General features: G+C 40.0%; 1 protein-coding gene across 1 annotated transcript in view; it reads right to left on the bottom strand.

Moving 5' to 3' along the window:
- The window catches only part of lhcgr (luteinizing hormone/choriogonadotropin receptor), a 56,501-nt gene that overhangs the window by 15,166 nt on the left and 17,965 nt on the right, over positions 1 to 23,370 (bottom strand). Inside the window, exons 2-9 of the mRNA XM_066678470.1 lie at positions 16,255 to 16,326; positions 14,803 to 14,877; positions 12,166 to 12,240; positions 11,537 to 11,611; positions 10,931 to 11,008; positions 9,012 to 9,080; positions 8,843 to 8,917; positions 8,489 to 8,674 (exon numbers count right to left, since the gene is read on the bottom strand). Of these exons, the coding sequence (XP_066534567.1) occupies positions 8,489 to 8,674; positions 8,843 to 8,917; positions 9,012 to 9,080; positions 10,931 to 11,008; positions 11,537 to 11,611; positions 12,166 to 12,240; positions 14,803 to 14,877; positions 16,255 to 16,326 (705 nt within the window). The remainder of the gene's footprint in view (positions 1 to 8,488; positions 8,675 to 8,842; positions 8,918 to 9,011; positions 9,081 to 10,930; positions 11,009 to 11,536; positions 11,612 to 12,165; positions 12,241 to 14,802; positions 14,878 to 16,254; positions 16,327 to 23,370) is intronic.

The following is a 23,370-nucleotide window of genomic DNA, read 5'->3' on the forward strand; positions in this document are numbered from 1 at the left end:
ATTGTCCTGTGTGCACTTTTGAATGGGGACAGAGGCCTAACTGAAGAGTCAGAGGGCATTTTTCTGGAACTATTTAAATTTTTTTCCTATACAAGGAAAGGTCGCAGTGTCACGGCCTTTCGATATGTTGTTCGAGGGTCCGAGAAGGGTCCGCAGTCGAAGAGGTGAGGTCGACAGACCCCCCCAAGGCCAATTTCTGGACATCCCACTTCCAATATATTCCCATTCAAAACTCATATATGGCAATTGGACACTCCTTAGGAAGGTCCGAATGACCCCAAATCGCAATATGTTTATGTTGGACACTCCATGAGATGGTGTGTGAAATTTCGTAAGCCTAGGTTGCTGTTTTCTATGAAAAATCCTTAAAAAGATTTGAAAAAAAAACAAAGGCCTAACTGACACATGGAGTGGAATTTTCCAGAATAAATTTGCTGATTTTTTTTTCCATACTAGGCAAGGTCACAGGGACCTGGCCCTTCGATATGTTGTTCTGGGGGCCCAGATGTGCCAGCACTCGACGCAGATAATTCGGCAGACCTCCACAAACCCTGTTTCATGACATCCCAATTGCCATATATATCACTTGAGTCAAATATATTGCAATTGGGATCCCAATTCCCATATATAAGACATGTGTCAAATATATTGCAATTGGGATCCCAATTCCCATATATAAGACTTGTGTCAAATATATTGCAATTGGGATCCCAATTCCCACATATAAGACTTGTGTCAAATATATTGCAATTGGGATCCCAATTCCCATATATAAGACATGTGTCAAATATATTGCAATTGGGATCCCAATTCCCATATATAAGACTTGTGTCAAATATATTGCAATTGGGATCCCAATTCCCACATATAAGACTTGTGTCAAATATATTGCAATTGGGATCCCAATTCCCACATATAAGACTTGTGTCAAATATATTGCAATTGGGATCCCAATTCCCATATACAACACTTGTGTCAAATATATTGCAATTGGGATCCCAATTCACATATATAACACTTGTGTCAAATATATTGCAACTGGGATCCCAATTCACATATATATGACTTGTGTCAAATATATTGCAATTGGGATCCCAAATCACATATATAAGACTTGTGTCAAATATATTGCAACTGGGATCCCAATTCACATATATATATGACTTGTGTCAAATATATTGCAATTGGGATCCCAATTCACATATATAACACATGTGTCAAATATATTGCAATTGGGATCCCAATTCACATATATAACACTTGTGTCAAATATATTGCAATTGGGATGGTTAAAGTAAAGACTTATACATTTTGGGAAAACATTTTATATAGTTAAAAAAATACATGTTTCCATACAGCCCAAGTCCCTCTGATCCTTTTTCTGTAATTAGAAGTGTAAAATTCTACTGTCAAAAACCCATATATTTTTTTGACTGGAATATATTGGAAGTTGGATTATCAGATCTTGGCTTAGGAGTGAAATATCGTCAAAGTAAGACCAGTTTCCTCTAAGTCTGAGTGTCATCAACTCAGGGTGTGAGTTTGGAGATGATTGGAGGACATAAATTTTTTCACTTAAAAACAACTCATAGGGGGACCCCTTTTAGTTTTTTTGAGTGAAAATATTTATTCTCTCCAATCTTCTCCAAACTCACACACTGAGTAAGATAGACCCAGACAAAGATAGACCCGTTTGTAAAAACCTCTTATGTTATTCTGAAGCTGAGATCTGATAATCCTACTTCCAATATATTCAAGTCAAAAAAAATATATGGATTTTGGACAGTAGAATTTTACAACTCCAAAGACAGATATGAGATCAGGGAGTCATGGGATATATGGCTAAATGTATTTTTAGACATTACAATTATGTTTTCTTAAAACGTGCTCTGATGACAATATGTAGTGATGGGACACCATCCCACTTTGAATATATTTGACACAATATATATGGTAATTGAACAAGCATCCCACTTACAATATATTTGAAGCCATAAGGATGTATGCTAATTAGACAACCATCTCACTTCCAATATATTTGACACCATCAGGATATAGGGGAATTGGACAACTATCCCACTTACAATATATTTGACACCATCAGGATGTATGGGAATTGGACAAGCATCCCACTTCCAATACATTTGACAGCATCAGAATATATTGCAATTGGACAACCATCCAACTTCCAATATATATGTCACCATCAGAATATATTGCAATTGGACAACCATCCCACTTCCAATATATTTGACACCATCAGAATATATTGCAATTGGACAACCATCCCTCTTCCAATATATTTGACACCATCAGGATGTATGGGAATTGGACAACCATCCCACTTCCAATATATTTGACACCATCAGAATATATTGCAATTGGACAACCATCCCACTTCCAATATATTAGACACCATCAGGACAACCATCCCACTTCCAATATATTTGACACCATCAGAATATATTGCAATTGGACAACCATCCCACTTCCAATATATTTGACACCATCAGAATATATTGCAATTGGACAACCATCCCACTTCCAATATATTTGACACCATCAGAATATATTGCAATTGGACAACCATACCACTTCCAATATATTAGACAGCAACTGGACAACCATCCCACTTCCAATATATTAGACACCATCAGAATATATTGCAATTGGACAACCATCCCACTTCCAATATATTTGACACCATCAGAATATATTGCAATTGGACAACCATCCCACTTCCAATATATTAGACACCATCAGGACAACCATCCCACTTCCAATATATTAGACAGCAACTGGACAACCATCCCACTTCCAATATATTAGACACCATCAGAATATATTGCAATTGGACAACCATCCCACTTCCAATATATTAGACACCATCAGAATATATTGCAATTGGACAACCATCCCACTTCCAATATATTAGACACCATCAGGACAACCATCCCACTTCCAATATATTTGACACCATCAGAATATATTGCAATTGGACAACCATCCCACTTCCAATATATTTGACACCATCAGAATATATTGCAATTGGACAACCATCCCACTTCCAATATATTTGACACCATCAGAATATATTGCAATTGGACAACCATCCCACTTCCAATATATTAGACACCATCAGGACAACCATCCCACTTCCAATATATTTGACACCATCAGAATATATTGCAATTGGACAACCATCCCACTTCCAATATATTTGACACCATCAGAATATATTGCAATTGGACAACCATCCCACTTCCAATATATTTGACACCATCAGAATATATTGCAATTGGACAACCATCCCACTTCCAATATATTAGACAGCAACTGGACAACCATCCCACTTCCAATATATTAGACACCATCAGAATATATTGCAATTGGACAACCATCCCACTTCCAATATATTAGACACCATCAGAATATATTGCAATTGGACAACCATCCCACTTCCAATATATTTGACACCATCAGAATATATTGCAATTGGACAACCATCCCACTTCCAATATATTTGACAGCATCAGAATATATTGCAATTGGACAACCATCCCACTTCCAATATATTAGACAGCAACTGGACAACCATCCCACTTCCAATATATTTGACACCATCAGAATATATTGCAATTGGACAACCATCCCACTTCCAATATATTTGACACCATCAGAATATATTGCAATTGGACAACCATCCCACTTCCAATATATTTGACACCATCAGAATATATTGCAATTGGACAACCATCCCACTTCCAATATATTAGACACCATCAGAATATATTGCAATTGGACAACCATCCCACTTCCAATATATTAGACAGCAATTGGACAACCATCCCACTTCCAATATATTTGACACCATCAGAATATATTGCAATTGGACAACCATCCCACTTCCAATATATTAGACACCATCAGAATATATTGCAATTGGACAACCATCCCACTTCCAATATATTAGACAGCAACTGGACAACCATCCCACTTCCAATATATTTGACACCATCAGAATATATTGCAATTGGACAACCATCCCACTTCCAATATATTTGACACCATCAGAATATATTGCAATTGGACAACCATCCCACTTCCAATATATTAGACAGCAACTGGACAACCATCCCACTTCCAATATATTTGACACCATCAGTATATATTGCAATTGGACAACCATCCCACTTCCAATATATTTGACACCATCAGTATATATTGCAATTGGACAACCATCCCACTTCCAATATATTAGACACCATCAGAATATATTGCAATTGGACAACCATCCCACTTCCAATATATTAGACACCATCAGAATATATTGCCATTGGACAACCATCCCACTTCCAATATATTCGGACGCCGGAAATACCCCATCCCAAACCCAATATAATATACATGCATTGAGACATTCCATGTGCCACCTGGTGGACTGATGAAAAATTGCAGATAAAACGCCCAAACTTTGATTATTCATATCTCTTTCCACGTGAGGAGTAGAGACTCAGCGAGGGCGCGGAACTTCATGGCGTGTTCCCCTGAGCGCACTGGACCCGCTCTCGGGCTTGGCAAAAATCATTTAACGGGCGCCGCGCGCTAGCGCTTTGGTATCGTCCGATGGCAATATACCATATGTGGATTGGGATGTTGAGGTGCTTTCTTAAGGTCGGCCTGAAGGACTTCGGGGCCGATCCCTAGAGTTGTGCCCAGGCTGGCTTCTCAGACTGCCCGTTCCCTGTCTCCGTGGACGACGACGCAGGTTCCCCTGTCTCCGTGGACGACGACGCAGGTTCCCCTGTCTCCGTGGACGACGACGCAGGTTCCCCTGTCTCCGTGGACGGCGTCGCAGGTTCCCCTGTCTCCGTGGACGGCGTCGCAGGTTCCCCTGTCTCCGTGGACGGCGTCGCAGGTTCCCCTGTCTCCGTGGACGGCGTCGCAGGTTCCCCTGTCTCCGTGGACGGCGTCGCAGGTTCCCCTGTCTCCGTGGACGGCGTCGCAGGTTCCCCTGTCTCCGTGGACGGCGTCGCAGGTTCCCCTGTCTCCGTGGACGACGTCGCAGGTTCCCCTGTCTCCGTGAGCGCGGCTCCCTCGGCCGCTCCTGTCTCCGTGAGCGCGGCTCCCTCGGCCGCTCCTGTCCCCGTGACTGTGGCTAGGGCCGCTCCTGTCCCCGTGACTGTGGCTAGGGCCGCTCCTGTCCCCGTGACTGTGGCTAGGGCCGCTCCTGTCCTTGTGACTGTGGCTAGGGCTGCTCCTGTCCCCGTGACTGTGGCTAGGGCCGCTCCTGTCCCCGTGACTGTGGCTAGGGCCGCTCCTGTCCCCGTGACTGTGGCTAGGGCCGCTCCTGTCCTTGTGACTGTGGCTAGGGCCGCTCCTGTCCCCGTGACTGTGGCTAGGGCCGCTCCTGTCCCCGTGACTGTGGCTACGGCCGTTTCTGCCCCTGTGACTGTGGCCCCGGCCGCTCCTGGTCATGTCCGTAGGTCGGCCTGAAGGACTTCGGGGCCGATCCCTAGAGTTGTGCCCAGGTTGGCTTCTCAGACTGCCCCACAAACATTTGCCAGTCCTGGGCATCCCCCTGTGATATTGGTTTCCTTGTCTGTCCCTGTCTTGGTTTCTGTCTCTGTCCTTGTCCCAGTGCCTGCCTTTGTCTCTGTCCCAGTCCCTGTCACTGTATTGGTGTCTGTCCCCTTGAATGTCTTGTTCCCTGTTCCCCTGCCAAGTCCAGTCCAGTCTCCTGTGAGTCCTGTCCAGTCCCCTGTTAGCCCTGTTCAGTCCCTGTTTCAATCCTCTGTCCCGTCTCCGGTCAAGTCCCCGTTTCAACCCTCTGTCTTGTCTCATGTCCAGTACCCTGTTAGTCCAGTCCAGTCCCTGTTTCAACCCTCTGTCCCCTCTCCAGTCCAGTCCCCGTTGCAGTCTAGTGTCATGTCACCTGTCCTGTCTTCTGTCCAGTCACATACCCCTGTCCAGTCTAACGTTTCTGTCCGGTCCAGTGCCTTGTCCCCTGTCTCGTCACCAGTCTCTGCTCCCGTCCATTCCCAGCAACCAGTCCTGTCATCTGTCCTGCCTCATGTCCAGTCCCCGTATCCGTCTAGCGTTCAGTCACCTGTCTTGTCTCCACTTCAGTCCCCTGTTAGTCATGTCCAGTCTCCGTATCCGTCCAGTGTTCAGTCACCTGTCTTGTCTCCATTCCAGTCCCCTGTCCTGTCACCTGCCCGTGTCCAGTCTTCTGTCCCCAAACATGTCCAGTCTCCGTATCCGTACAGCGTTCAGTCACTTGTCTTGTCTCCAGTCCAGTCTCCCTTTCAACCCTCTGTCTTGTCTCAAGTCCTGTCTTCTGTCCAGTCCCTGTTCCCATCCAGTGTCATGTCCAATGTCAAAAACCCTGTCCAGTCTCCCATCAAGTCTCATGTGTCCACTCCCGTCCTGTCCAGTCCGTTCTCGTCTCTTTTTCAGTCTCTTGTTGCCCCGCTTTGTCAGTCTCCTGTCATGTCCCATGTCCCATCTCATTTATCCGGTCCTGTCGTGTCCCCAGTTCCTGTGTCTGTTCCTGTCTAGTCTTGAGTCTTGTCTTCCGTGGTTTTGTTTTCCGTGCCCTCTCCTGTGCCAACTCCTGGGAGGTTTAGGAGTACGCGCCCCAGGAGTTGCGCGTTCATGGGGGGGGCATCTGTCACGCCTTCGCCCTGTCAAGTCTGTTGTCCCCGCCATGTGCTTTATTTGCACATGGCTTTGTTTGTTATTATCCTCGTCTCCGCCCCTGTCTCCGCCTTTGTTCCACCTCCTCGTCTGTCATGTGTTAACCCGTCCTCCTCGTTATCTGTCCAGGTGCGTCTCGTCTGTGTTGTGTATTTAAGTCCCCTTCCCTCACTTCCTGTTGTCGAACATTTCTCCTTTCTCCTTTGTCTAGTCGGTCGTGTTTTCTAGTCTGTCCGTCTGTCTCCACAGCTTCTCCGTTTTTGTTTTCCTAGTCGTTGTTTCATGTCGTAGTTTCTTTTCATTTATCGTTACTTCATTAACTCTTTAGTCTGTCAGTCCCGTTTGCCCTGTATAGCTCCCCGTGTTTAGTTTAGCCTGCTTGGCTCCCTGTTTGTTTTCGTTCTGTTAAAGTCTCTTTGTTTTGTTTTATTCCTTTATTTAAATTACTGTGTTTTAGCGAGTGTGTCCGCCTCCGTCAGTCCGCCCCTCGTTCCTGACAATACCATAGTATGACTTTAGCAACACACTGCACTGCACAGTTACACTGTGTGTCTGCTCTATTATACGCAGAAAATTATTCAGAGAATATTCTCCGAATATACTCAGATATTTGGATAGGCAAAAACAAGTATATCAGAAAATGCTCCTAATAAAAGTTTAAGCAAGAGTTATGCACAGCCTAAATCCCCTTATGAGGGCAAAGATAAGGTAATTACAGTGATAATACATTGATTATGAAGGTAGAATTTTTTTGAACACTTGATCAGCATGTACAATTTTGGAATGTTGAAGCAAATAACAGTAAGCTAAGATTGCATAATGCTCCGGAGAAAAAAAAACCTGAAGATCTCCTAGGAAAACATTAAAAAACAGACAGCCTCGGGTACTAAGTACCACTACAACTAACACTCAGCTGTACATTAAGTAAAGCATTTAATTTTATGTTATTGGAGGTGATGGGGACGTAAACAGCTTTGTTTTTTAAGTAGCCTAAGCCTGGCATTTATGCTGGTAGATCTTTCATTTGTTCAGATTTCAAGAGGTAATTTTGTACATAAACAGTTTGGCGACCACTGGTGTAATGTAAACTTTCATTGTGCATTTTTATGGTGCATGTGAATGAAAAACAGCAAAATGTGCATCTCTTCCTTAAACATGTCATTTTACCTAATACCTATTTTTCATTTCAATGCAGAATTTATACTGACAGTTCAACAATTTAAAAAATGACCACCCACATCCTGGGGACATGCTCTATGGAGCCTAAACTGCTTCAGATGCGGCAGTCTGATACTCATCATTTTTTAGCTGTACAAATATAAAATAATAAATAATTATGTATTTAGGGCGGCACGGTGGCGCAGCAGGTAGTGTCGCAGTCACACAGCTCCAGGGGCCTGGAGGTTGTGGGTTCGATTCCTGCTCCAGGTGACTGTCCGTGAGGAGTTTGGTGTGTTCTCCCCGTGTCCACGTGGGTTTCCTCCGGGTGCTCTGGTTTCCTCCCACGGTCCAAAAAACACACGTTGGTAGGTGGATTGGCGACTCAAAAGTGTCTGTAGGTGTGAGTGTGTGAGTGAATGTGTGTGTGTGTGTCTGTGTTGCCCTGTGAAGGACTGGCGCTCCCTCCAGGGTGTATTCCTGCCTTGCACCCAATGATTCCAGGTAGGCTCTGGACCCACTGCGACCCTGAACTGGATAAGTGGTTACAGATAATGAATGAATGAATAATTATGTATTTAACTTGCAGGGTGGTAATAATTGTAGCATGGGTAGTCAAAAGTACAGTAACCTTTGAGTGTGCCAGCTTAGTAGAGCACAGCAGTGGCTGGGGTAGGTGAGCCAAGCTTCTCTCAAGTTCTCCAGGCTGTTTAGGGAAGGCAACCTCTTCAGAGACAAGGCAGAATGAGCCACTAGCTTCTGGACAGACTGCAATCCGACAGAGGGCAAGGTCTCCAGAGCTGTGGAAGATACGTCTCTGTAATACAATGGCAATAATTCAATACAGCACCTTGACCATGCAAAATGAGAGAAAGAGACCAATTATAAAAGCAGTTCATTAATCATGACACCTCTATATTTTGAGCAGGTTATAAACAAATAAAGACTACATATAATATTTAATTTTCTGCAGGATAACACTTACAGTTGACTAGGTCCAGATGCTCCTCTAAAAGCCTCTCTCTGTATTATTTTCAGGTCTCGATTGTTTTTTAATGTACTAAAAAAAACAAATGGACAAGGTTTATGACAAATGTTCCTACTTGTCTGACATACTGAAAGTAATATAAATGTTAAAATGGAGCAATATTTACAGTTCTGCTATTTTGGTCCCATTGAAAGCATGATTTTGTATTTCTCTGAAGCCATTGTTATAAAGTCTCCTAGAGAAAAATAAAAGAGAAATAATAGAATTTGTTGTAGTTGTCAACAAGGCAAGGCAAGACATCTTTCAAAATAGTAAAATGTGAGAGAATTGAAATTAAAACAAACCTAGCATTTCAGAAATGCATTGGCAAGGATAGTTACAATTTGATAAGAATCAAAAATATATATTCTTCCCTTCAAAATTTATACTGAACTGGATTCATAGATGGCTTATTGTACACTATAGGACCAAAAGCTTATAGAAGGATTATTGAAATAGCAGGCTATAACAACATTATTTGTTTCTGAAATTTATTGTTAGAATTTTGTGTATATATATATATATATATATATATATATATCAGTTTTCTTTTTAGGAATATAGGCATAAATAATTCAAATGATATTTAGTGTAACATACACTTGCATGGATGAGATTGACCTTGACTGCTCCATGTCAAATTAAATGCTTTGCCAATTTTACAAATGAAAATAAGATCAATGCCTTAACAGAGATTATATTTATGCATAGTGTCGCTGTCCAAAGCAATACATGTTTCTACAAAATAGTAATTTTACAGGAGAAGGAATAAATCTTCTCAAATTTCAATAGATGTCAATGTAAAAATACTTTAGTCTAAGTAATTTGGGAGCATTTCTATTGATCCATTCATCATGAAATTTTCACACATTGTGAAGGACATCTGCTGTGTTAAAATGATGTGTAAAATAAAATCCACAAAATTGGAGATATATGTTTTTATCGAAGAGCGATTATATTTTGTGTGGTCAGTTCCATCTCTGCAGTGTCTCTCTGATTCAGCTGTAATATAGGCATGGATGATGTATCATCTTCTCAAAGTAAATGATGCATCACACTGCAAATCAGTCAACCAAGAATGCAGGCAACATTCAAATTAATGTAAGCTAAGACTACTGATAAATGACACATTTATTGAGGGATTATAATTTTGGTTAAAAAATAAAACAAAGAGATGCATCATTCATTCATTGTCTGTAAACGCTTATCCAGTTCAGGGTTGCGGTGGGTCCAAAGCCTACCCGGAATCACTGGGCACAAAGCAGGAACACACCCTGGAGGGGGCGCCAGTCCTTCACAGGGCGACACACACTCACACATTTACTCACACCTACAGACACTTAAGTCGTCAAATCCACCTATCAACATATTTTTTTGGACCGTGGGACCCATGTGGACACGGGGAGAACACACCAAACACTTTTTGCACTATCTGTCTTTGCACTACCAGTATTACTACCTCTGCCTTTTCCCAACAATGCAAATAATCAGGTGCAATAACTTCTCATGTGCAACCATCTCTGTATGTTTGTATGGGTTATATGTTTTGTGAGTATGTAAGTTCAAGTCTTTTCCACCATTGTTTTTATTGCGTTACTGTCTTTTTTCCCCTATTCTTGTACAATGTCTAAGATTGTGTGCTGCTGTAACAAGTGAATTTCCCCGATGTGGGATCAATAAAGTCAAGTCTAAGTCTAAGTCTTCACAGACAGTCACCCGGAGCATTACTCATGCCCACAACCTCCAGGTACCTGGAGCTGTGTGACTGAGACACTACCTGCTGCGCCACCGTACCGCCTAGAGATGTATCAAGAATCCTTTACTAAAATAGCCCAAGTGAACTCTAAGTCCAAAGTGAATTCTGAGGAACACAGATATTCCCTTAGTTAAACAGATTCCCTCCTAGGAGCAGGGTTGGATAGCCCCAATGTACACTTAGACACATTAGCAGCTTTTAAAACTTTTATAGACAGTACACATAAAAAAATTGTACCTTAATGAATTACATTAAAAAATACTGGTTTCCAAAGAATATGAGATACTAACATTGTGACATCTTCCCTTGCCATTCCAGTGAAAGCATTTGGTGGGATTAATTCCAAGTTGAGGTTGTCACAGATATATCTACAAAAAACAGGCAAAAAGAGGGAAAGAGGTAAGTACATACAGTGCTTTACACCACTACATTTGCATTTTGCATTGCTCTTGATGATGTAATGCTTGGATGCTGCTGCTCAGCCTTGGAAACCCATCCCATGAAGCTGTCTACGAACTGTTCTTGAGCTAATCTGAAGGCCACATGATGTTTGGAGGTATGTAGCGATTGACTCTGTGGAAAGTTGGCGACCTCTTAGCACTATGCACCCTAGCATCTGCTGACCCTGCTCTGTCATCTGGCATTGGTTATAGTGTTTATTGCCTACAGAAACTACATCATAGACAACTATTATTTGAAGCTATTATCATTGACTGATGCCTGGGATACTGTTTAATGCAAGTTTTTGAAGTAAGGTATTGACCTAATTTGTTGCAGTTAAATAGTTGCTATAAAAACAATTAATAAACAGTGCTAAACTGTCACTTGGCATGAACCTTACATGTATGCCTTCATTTTCTCTGGTTTGGGCCCATAAAACCATATACAGGACTCACAGTATGAAAGATGCTTCAAGAGAAGTGATGGACGTCAGGCCAGGGAACTTATTTATGCCAGTGTTGGAGATGCTCCTGTGGGAAAGAAAAGGTGAATGATCCTCCTTGTCTTTCAGAAAAATAGCTTGCTCAAGGTCTAAACAGATTAGCTGTTTGTAGAAGTGGTACAACAAATTAGCTGTGGTACGTTTGGTGAACTTATGTTTACACATAGCAAATAAAATATAAAGATCTGGAGTAAGCAAAAAAGGAAGGTTTGTATATTCGTTCATTCATTATCTGTAACAGATTCATCCTGTTCAGCATTGCAGTGAGTCCAGAGCCTATGCTGAATTACTGGCCACAAGGCTGGAACACACCCTAGACTGTGCGCCAGTAAATCACAGGGCACACTCACCCAGTCACTCACACACTCACATCTATGGAAATATTTACACAGACAATTGACCTACTAACAACCTGAGGACACAGAGGAACCCACACAGACACAGGGAGGACACATCAAACTCCTCACAGAGTGTGACCTGAGGTGAGTTATGCCACTGTGCTGCCCAGGTTTGTCTATTTTTTCTTTGTTATTTGCATTAAAAGAACAGGAGGTTTTTCAGAACATTAAATAAAATGCTCACAGATATTTCAGCTTGGGGAGATTGCTGAAAGCTTGTTGACTGATGCACACCAGGTTCCGTGTGTTTTGGATTGATCTGCAATGAAATCATACATGACAGTTCAACAATATATTAGGGGAAAATTAATACGGACACTAAATTTTTAAATAGCATACACTTAGCAAAAAGGTACATATCAGTTACTGGGGTTTTATATCCCTGATATCAATATAATGTCCACTGTAGTTTGTTTAGCACTGTTTGTTAAGTTGCATTCATTTTATACACCATTTCAATTGTGTTACAAGTGGAACTCATGGCCCTGCCATTTAAAACCCTACCAGTACATGGGGAGTGAAAAAGTGCCACAATAATTTTAGCCGTGTCACATGAAAACCCCTAATATATGTATATATTATAAAAAATAAATAAAAAATAAATAAATAAAGGGAACACTTAAACAACACAATGTAACTCCAAATCAATCACACTTCTGTGAAATCAACCTGTCCAGTTAGGAAGCAACACTGATTGTGCTGTGTGTAAATGGAACAGACAACAGGTAGAAATGAGAGGCAATTAGCAAGACAAACTCTATAAAGGAGTGGTTCTGCAGGATGTGCATTTCTCTGTTCTCATCCTTTCTGGCTGATGTTTTGGTCATTTTTGCATTTTGTCAGTGCCCTCACCCCTAGAGGTAGCATGAGGCGATGTCTACAACCCACAGAAGTTGCTCAGGTAGTGCAGCTCATCCAGGATGGCACATTTATGCGAGCTGTGGCAAGAAGGTTTGCTGTGTCTGTCAGCACAGTGTCCAGAGCATGGAGGAGATGCCAGTACACCAGGAGATGTGGAGGAGGCCGTAGGAGGGCAACAACCCAGCAGCAGGACCACTACCTCCTCTTTTGTGCAAGGAGGAACAGGAGGAGCAGTGCCAGAGCCCTACAAAATGACCTCCAGAAGGCTACTAATATCCATGTTTCTGTCCAAACTGTCAGAAACAGACTCCATGAGGGTGGTATGAGGGCCCGACATCCACAAGTGGGGCTTCTGCCTACAGCCCAACACTGTGCAGAGCGATTGGCATTTGCCAGAGAACACCAAGTTTGGCAGATTCGCCATTGATGCCCTGTGCTTTTCACGGATGAGAGCAGGTTTACACTGAGCACATGTGACAGACATGACAGAGTCTGGTTTGGAGACACTGTGGAGAACGTTCTGCTGCCTGCAACATACTCTAGCATGACCGGTTTGGCAGTGGGTCAGTAATGGTGTGGGGAAGCATTTCTTTGGAGGGTGTGCTAGCTAGACATACCCTGACTGCTACTAGGTACTGGGATGAGATCCTCAGACCCATTGTGAGACCATATGCTGGTGCAATGGGCCCTGGCTTCCTATTATTTTATTTTATACACACAGAAAGAATTGTGTTCATTAATCTTGGTTAGTTATTCTCAGAAGAAATCAACACTTACAATTCTATCATTAACATCATGAGTCTGATAGGTTGCTGATTATTTAAATCTGAACTAAAAATTCTGTGCATTAAGTGCAACAGAATCCAGAAATGAAGCACTTGACCTGCTCTGTACTAATGTTTTTATTTAATAACTATAATTACTGGCCATTATATTAGTCTACATGCTTTCTGTTTTTACTTTTCACGTTTATTATTACAAGTGTATTTTTCTAAAATAAGCATCTCAATCTGCCAACCAGAATAATATTTGTTTCAAGCAACAGAACTGAGAAACTGATATGTTAATATACACCAATAAACCACCTGCTTGTTTCTACGTTCTCTCAGCTCCACTGATAACACTGGAGCACTTTGTGCCACCTTTCACCCTGTTCTGGACCTCCAGAAAGCCACCACAGGGCAGGTATGATTTTCAGGTGGATCATTCTCAGCGCTGCAGTGACACTGACGTGGTGGTTGTGTGTTAGTGTGTGTTATGCTGGTATGAGTGGATGAAACACAGCAGTTCTGCTGGAGTTTTTGAATCCCTCAGTGTCACTGGTGGACTGAGAATATCTAGCCAACAGCATCCAGTGACCATTAATGAAGGATTAGGCCAACACAAACTGCAGCAAAAGATGAGCTACTGCCTCTGACTTTACATCTACAAGGTGGACCAATGAGGTAGGTGTGTCTAATAGAGTGGAGAGTAAGTGGACACAGTGGTTAAAACTCGCACTACAGGCTCCGATGCACTTATAACTTATAACTGCCCTGTTGTGGTCCTGTGGGCACCCTGATAATTGAAGTACAGAGTGAAATGAGGCAAACAATGTATTAAGAGCAACATATGGACTTCAGTTTGTAATTGTAGAGCAACAAAGACCTAATGTAGGGTTAACGGGGCTTAGAGAATGGACAGTAAGTGTAGAAACAAGGAGGTGGTCATAATGGTATAGTTAATTGATTTATAGTATCATGAATTGTGTTCATATTGATTTACAAGCCATTAGATATAAGCCATTAGATATAAAACAACAGGTAACTCTTATCTGTCGGTGTACCCTTTTAACTAGTTCATTTTCCAAATTTGGCCCCTTCCAAATAATGGACCATATCTGCACCCCATATACTATATTCAGCATTTTTTTTGCAAATAAAGACTTGAAAATTCCTTGTGGTGTTTAACTAGCTCTTACATCTCTGTGATGTTTAGGAGGTTGTTGAAGGCTTGGGTCTCTATGGTTTCCAGCATGGCACTCTGAGCAATTTCTCTGCAATCATAGAGTAATAAATGTCACTAGACTTAACAAATACAAATCTGAAATATTTGATCAGCACACATTTTCTTTGTTTTTCAGGAGGATAAAAGTGGTGGGTTGCGGACTCAGGTTTATCTAAATGAAAAGTGCTGCTTCTTAATTCTCTAGTAAAATTATTCCAGTCAGCTGCATTCATATAAATGTTTCAACTTTTCATTACTACTACAGTGTAGCACAATCCATGTAATACTTCATGAGCTTATGTTACATTTATTAGAGCCTTGGTTCCCAAATAATATGAGATATGAGCTTTTGTAACACAAATCTGTTTGGTGGATGACACTAACTACTGAAAGGCATAGTGCTAACACTTTGCTGGGGGAGGAATAATGTTCTGGGGCTGTTTCAGTTCATTTACATGTTAATACCTCTTAATGCTAGAGCACAAAATATCACTTTAGACAACTATATTCTTCCAAATTTGTGGCAACATTTTGGCATCTAAGTTCCCTGAAAAATGGATGAACTCAAACATCACTTCTGAACCAGATTTTCTCATCCAACATCAATACAAGAGCTCTCTAAAGCTCTTTTTACTAATTCAAATGAGGTTTTACCCAGGCAAACATAGCATTGTTAGTCACTGGAATTAAACCAATGAATCAAACTAATGAATGAATTTAATGGGCAATGCTTAATAGAACATTATTTAAGATATTTTTGGAATGTATTTTTTTGCTCCTGTGCTCCTGCTACAGTTGCGGAATGTAATTAATTTTTATAGCACTGTGCTGAAATGGACAGAGAGGTGGAGGCACAGTTTCCCATCATCCAAGTTACATAATGCAGTAGTAGTATATATTCTACACCTTCTGTGAGTGATTTATGACCTTGATATATGATCCCTGATTTATGACCCTAGGTGACAGGTCAGCTTGATTTACAGAATAAACCTACCCATCCCACAACAAATACACCAACATATAGGGCTTGCACATGGTATTTAAACTGACAGTGGTGGTTTTCTATGGCGAAATGCTTTAAAACATACTGCTGTGTGATGTGTAAATCATACTTTTAGAGATTCAGACGGTGTTTGACAGAAGGTGCAAGGTATAAACAATGCTTAGCCCAGAGTAGCAAAGACAGCTCTATTCTCCCTATTACAGGTCAGTGTAGTATCACAATTATTTTGAAGCTGTAATTTTAAGGGAAAAATATTAACTAGTGTTTCATTAAAAGAGCCAACATTTGAGCTTGCCATGAAAAATAATAGCAAATGTATGCATTTACAATTTAAGGAATATCAACATTTTTCAGTAGTGAAGACCTGTGGATAAATATGTATAACTGCTATGTTGGTACACTGAAAAAAATACATATACTCACATTCTTTTGACACCTCTCAGATCATCAAAGCTCATACTGAGAATACTCTTAAGGTGGATATATTTCAGAACACTGGAAAAAACAAACAAAAAGCAAATATTACCCTTTTATTTCAGGTGTATAATTTATATGTTCTAAAATATTCAAACAATGTTTGTCAGGCTTTTGGAATAGGATCTTATGCAACAACAAATGACAAGCTTTTTGCATGTAGAAAAGATGTATACAGTGTTAAAGACACCTCCAATTAGTTAAACAACCCTTGGCGAGAACTTGTTCATCTTTTTCAGTGTCACAATGGGTTCGGAGTCTACCCAGAATCACTGGCTGCTAGGCAGGAACATTTGTATGGGGCGCCAGTACATCACAAAGCATCACACGCTCATTCACACACTCACACTTTCACAAACATCTGGTTTTGGATTGTGTAAGGAAAAACTGGTACCTGGACGAAACCCACACAAACACAGGGAGAACATCCCAAACTCCTCATTGATAAAGACTGGAGGTAAGGATTGAACCCAGGGCCCTGAGATCCCAGAACATTAATATACAAAACAGCTATTTAAATATAAAATTAGAGAGAGAGCTATGATCAGATTTAAAGAACATTAAACAATATAGTATTTGTTTACAAATACTTGTTACAACTTTCAAAAATGAGTAGGAAGTTTAAAAGCCTTGCTGTGAAAGACTTTATGAGACACCCATTGTGTTTGGCTGTAGGCTGTGAGTTCTGTTCCTGCCCCCCCGCCCCATATTAATAAAGGTAACAAAGACCAAAAATGTCGAAAGAAATTATAGGTTTTAAGTTCGGATTTGAAAGAGGAAAGTGAGGCACAAAGACGGCGTGACTGCGGCAAATTATTCCATAATTTTGAGGCCAAAATGCTAAAGGATCTACCACCTACTGAGACCAATTTAAATTTAGGAACAGTCAGAAGGCCAACATTAGAAGACGTAAATGAGCAGGTAAGGGAGTATGGGTGAAGGAGTTCAATTAAGTATGAGGGTGCAAGACTGCAGAGATAGCCAGTGCAGCTGTCACATTCACATGTCTGTGAATGATCTGACCAAGGGGTAGCATATAAATAATAAAGAGGAGAGGTCCAAGTACAGTCCCACAGTCCAAAAACACATGTTGGTAGGTGGATTGATGACTCAAAACAGTGTGTGTGTGTGTGTGTGTGTCACCCTATGAAGGACTGGTGCCCCCCCCTCAGGTGCAACCTGAACTGGATGAGTGGTTACAGACAATGAATTAATGAAGAGCAATGTTAGCAATACCAATGGCAGATAAACGGGTGAGAAGTAGATCATAATTAACAGTATCAAATTCAGCACTCAGATCTAACAGGAGAAGAATACTAATGGCACCAGAATGAGTAGCATGGAAAAGACACATAACAGAGCTGTTTCAGTGTTGTGCATGTGCCACAAACCAGACTGAATAAGTTCAAAATGGTTTCTAACTGTTTGTCCAGAAAGGGGAGATTATTTATAAAAAAACAATAAATAAAAATAACATGGAGATGAAGTACATGTGAGAGTGAATTTAAGATTTGAATGAAGATATGCAAAAAGTTGAGAAAATGTCATTAGACCCCAGAGGGTTAACATGCTGGGTAAAAGCAATCAAGCATCTTCAGAAACACAGCAGATACAGGGTTGTCAGTATCAGTATGGATATTAAAGTCACCTAGAACAATTATTGATGGACATAATGCACAGACCATTGTGAGTAATTCACTAAATTCAGAAAGAAAATCAGTTTTAGTAGGTCGATAGATTAGAAAAAGCATTGAAGAAAAAGCATTTCAAAGCTAAATATTCAAAAAAGATTACATCATGAAAGCGCTTAAGGCTAATGTTAAATGTATAGTTGTTGACAGCTGCTAAGCCACCTCCTTTTCCCCAAGACCTAGGTTTAGCCATATAATTATAACCATTAGGTGTCAGGAGATTAACATGAAGATCGTTCCCTGGTTGTTGCCAAGAGGTTGTGTGTTGGAGTCCCGCTCCGGGTGACTGTCTGTGAGGAGTTTGTTGTGTTCCCCTGTGTGTCAGCGTGGGTTTCCTCCGGGTGCTCCGGTTTCCTCCCACGGTCCAAAAACACACGTTGGTAGGTGGATTGGTGACTCAAAAATGTCCGTAGGTGTGAGTGTGTGTGTTGCCCTGTGAAGGACTGGCACCCTCTCCAGGGTGTATTCCCGCCTTGCGCCCAATGATTCCAAGTAGGCTCTGGATCCAACAAGACCCTGAACTGGATAAGTGGTTACAGATAATGAATGAATGAATGAATGAATGAATGAATGAAAAAACTGGAGGATGGGAAGCAGCAATTTACTGGCACTCTGTCCTGATGACAGGAATAAATTTAGTCAAATGAGTATTAAGTGATAAACTTGGTTGGGGCTGCAACTAATGATTATTTTGATAATCGATTAATCTGTCGATTTATTTTTTCGATTAATCGATTAATAATCGGATAAAAAGGAAGACAAGCCAAATTTGGTTTCCTGTCTGTTACTAGCGTATTCAGGATACCATCAGTGAGAACAGCTGCTTGCTGTGGTGTGCAGATCTTCTTCAAAACATAGTCAGCAATGCTGGGCTGTTTTTATCTGAGGTGAGAGAGAAAGTGTAGATATGAACATACACCTTTTTTAAGTTAATAATTACTGATCTAAAATGCAGACAACAATGCAGGCAAATTGAAATTAATTTTATATTTATCAATATTTAACAGTGTATGTAATGTAATATACACAGTGATACTCTAACACGCAATGCCAGTCAGAAAAGACCTTGAAAAAGGCTTTAAATATATTATTTAAAAAATGTTTAGATTGGATTTTTTTTAAAACTCTGAATGTAACTGCCGCTACATTTAAGGTGGAACGGAAAACTCGCTAAATACAAGAGTGATATAAATTTACTAAAAAGGAGACATCTTGTTTAACTACTCTAGCAGGCTCTAGTGACATTGAGTGAGAGAAAAACTAACGTCGCTAACATAAGCTTGACTAAAACTACGGCTTGTTTTGGAACTGCTGGTCGAGCTGACACATTTAAGGTGGAAGAGAAAACTCGGGGGGAGACATGCTAAGGCTTGTTCGCTAAATGCGAGTGTAATATCAATGTACTAAAAAAACAAATGTTGTTTAACTACTCTAGCAGGCTCTAGTAACATTGAGTGAGAGAAAAAGTAGAATTAGTTTACTATACTTAATCTCTTCCACACATAGCTCCAACAGGCTTCCTTTTCAGATGCTCATGCAGTGATGTTGTGCTGCCGTGCCATGCAAGATCAGCTTTGCACATTTTGCACCTAACGCTGTTCCTTGAAGGCGTTAATGTAAGTGTTCCCATACTTTTGATGACTTGGGTCATACATTTTTCTCTCTGCTTGTGCTAACATTATCCTCTGCTATGACCGCCTCCGCCATTTTTCAAACCCTTCTTCCAGAGTTCGTCTATTGTAGCAACTGTACCTATGTGTATAATAACTTAGACCCCACTAATCTTATTAAATTAGTTGCCAACTATTTTCACACTCGATTTTAATCGATTTAATCGATTAGTTGTTGCAGCCCTAAACTTGGTTCTGTAAAACCCATGTATGTGTCAGAGACTCCAAGCAATTCCAAGTTACTTGCATAGCATAATGATTAGGAGTCTAATTGAATTCAAGAGCAGTAAGTAAGAAGTTGTGCTGGTGTGTAGCATAGCATCATGGCCCCAAAATCAATCCTGTTTAGTCCAAGCATAAAAACACAGCTGCAAATGGTCAAAAAGGATCTTCGAAAAACAAGTCAAAAAGGATCTTGGAAAAAGAAGACAGGTCTTTAAAATTCCAGCTTGCTCACCGTGCACCCCACTGTGTTAGCCAACTCACAACACCAGCACAACCAGCTAAAGAATGCCAGGGATGCATTGAGAGACCATAAAAATCAAAACTGGTGGCTGCCAGCTCAAAGAGAGAGTAGAACTCACCCGATAAGTGAGTGGGAATATTTTTTATGTATGTTTGGGCATAGTTCAGTTGTTCCTTTTCATGGTCATTTTTCAGTTAAAGGGCTTTCTTGGTTCCTTATGAATACTAAATTTAATACATAGTGTTTTTTCGAATGTTCACACCAGTCTTTCAGTCAATCAGTTTTTTTCTTACCACCACTTCCTAGAAGGTTCTTCACAGTTCCATGATCTGCAAAGGTCTTAATAACATTAGGAACTGTGGCAAACAGGGTTGCCAATGTCTCTGTAGTTGGCCGTGCACATTTCTTAATGTTTATGTTTGGTTTTTCATGTTGGTGATGATAATCTGCCTCTACAATGTTGACAGACTTCTTGTCTTTAGCATTGTATAAAAACAAACAGGGAAGGAGAGAGACCTTGTGATGCTGGGTATCAAACAATATTCAAATAAATATTTCTTTAATTGTCCCCTTTTCTCTTTAGTTGTTGTTTGTTTTGTTTACTTCTTTGTAAAGTTTTTTTTTTTTTATTGATTTTGATATTACAGAACATTATATGACAGATGTAATGTCCAGACATCAGAAATCCTGTCATAGTATTATCCCCAGGGCCTCTTATTATCAAAATCCCAAATATCTGAGGCAAAAAAAATAAAAATATAAATAAATATATATATATATATATATATATATATATATATATATATATATATATATATATATATATTTTTTTTTTTTTTTTTTTTTTTTTTTTTTTTTTAAGGCAAGGGCAAGACCAAAACATTGCTCTAAACATCAATCCTAACTGGTAATATTTTGCTAACTTGGTGTTAGTGTATTGTGTGCTCTGTTCAAAAAGCAAGGTTGACATTGTTGACCAGATCCGTATCATTACAGAAGAGATGTTTTCATTAAGATGGCACATTAAGACAAGTTAGAAAGTGAGCAAGAACAGGCAATGGCTGCATTACAATCCAGACAAGAATCCAAAGGAAAATGTTGTGAGCCACAAAAATCAGCCTTGCATGGACTGCACTAAAAATATACAAATAAAATGTATCCACACTTCCAATAAGTGTCATTGATTCGACACACAATAGCACACCCATCAAACAGTCCCTCTGAAAGTGAGGTTATTAATGGGGAACCAAAACACTAGTAAATTCAAGTATTCAGCACTACTCTTCCTTCTCCGTCTTCTTTTCCTTTTCTGTCTTTCTTTCTCTACATGGTTGATATATATCCTTCAGTATATGTGCTTCTTTTTCTTGTTTACTTTCCCCATGTGCTAGTCTCATGCTTGTGTACATATAGCCACACCCCTGTCCATGTGACAACTCCCAGATATTTTGTATTTCAGGAAGCTTTATAGTCTTGGCCCATTGTCTGAGTGTTTGTCAGTCTGTCCCTTTGTGTATGTATGTCTATGTCTATGTTCTCCTCAAGTCTCCATATTCATTAGTTTCTAGTCCAGTTCCTTTGTTACTGTGTGGTTTCATTGCTTAATCGTCCTGCCCCATCACTCCCTTTAGATAAACACTGTAAACATTATGATCTGTTGAACAGCTGAAATTATATCAAGCAATGGGAAAAATCTTCACTTTCAGAACTACAGCAATTGGTCTAATCAGATCCCATATGCTTAAAGTGTGTTATTAAAAGAAGTGGTGATGCAACACAAAAGTAGAAGTACATCTGGCCTTTATTGGAAGGTATTCCAGGCATTATATTAAAAGCAGGCAAATATTTTTAAAAAAACTATAAACCATCTCAGTTTCAACATTTAAAATTTTGTTTTGTGCTATATTACAATATAGGGTTCAAATGATTTGTACATTGTTGCATTTAGTTTGCATTTACATTTTACATACCATCCTAAATCTCAGAAATTCACTGTAGTGTAGTGTAGTTCTGGATCACCAAACCACTGCATAGTTTTCCAAAGGTATTGAACAGTATTCTATCACTCCAGAGAATACAGTTCCACTGGTCCAATGCACAATGCTGGTGGATTTGTAGACTCCTCTTGCCAATGCTTGTCGTTGGTGAATGTTAAACCTAATCTTATGTGTACCTGCTCCAGAGTGTCCTATTTAATTTAATGGTTTTGTGGAGATAATACATGCTGAATGTTTCTATCCTCCATGGTTGCATCTTACATAGATGAATTTAATCATTAAAACTCTTTGGACATAAAAAGTAATTTATATTAGTTAATTTCACATAATCCCTTATAATACACAATGCACAATACAACTTCACTAGAAATTATTTGAATAGGTTAATTATCATTCAGAGCTGTGTGAGTTTTGGCATAATGTATGAGTTTTATGAACCCTCACACAGCCAAATATAACCAAACCACTTTGAAATGAGCAATAGTATATAAGAGAATCTCTCCAAACAAGAACAGGATTTTCCTGAATGGGAAAAGGCCTATAAATAAGGCCTTTATATAAAAAATTTGAGACACCGTGAAGTGCTGTTAACAGCAGCATGTAATGACTTATGAATACTGTCTGATCTCTAATAAATTAAAAACAGTAGAAAAATATTTCATGTATTATATTATGAAATCTATTGTTGTTCTTGTAAATATATGATAACACCAATTTGACCAATTCCAAAACTTTGGAACAGAAGCATATTTACTGTGTTGATGTGTGCTATGTGATCTTTCCATTGAAAACTTAACCTCTGAATCATTCGTTACTTGGGTGCAGAAGACATTAGTCCTTCTGGATTGGAAAGTGGAAATTTTCTGCTCTTCTGCTGTGTTTGCATCATACTAGTCCACACAACTTCAAAGGGAGACAGGTCTGAATGGGAGGGAGGTCAGCACTGAACACTCTATTGCAGCTATGCTGACATCCAGGCATCCAGTGATGTGGATTGGTTCTGCCATGTTAAAATAAGCATGGAATAAAATAGATGTTGTATGGAAGTCAGGATAAGTTGCTTCAAAATGTTACACATTCCTTCACAGATGTAGAACTGCATCTACATAAACATTCATTCACTCACTCTCAAACCATGTAAAACCATTGATTTGGACTTCACATTAGCAATCTTTACTGTTGGCATTACATTGACACAGTAGGTAGCATTCTCCTTAAATCTGCCATCAATCAAACCAGGG

This window comes from Hoplias malabaricus, chromosome 8, assembly GCF_029633855.1.
Source record: "Hoplias malabaricus isolate fHopMal1 chromosome 8, fHopMal1.hap1, whole genome shotgun sequence".
In the NCBI taxonomy this organism is placed as follows: domain Eukaryota; kingdom Metazoa; phylum Chordata; class Actinopteri; order Characiformes; family Erythrinidae; genus Hoplias; species Hoplias malabaricus.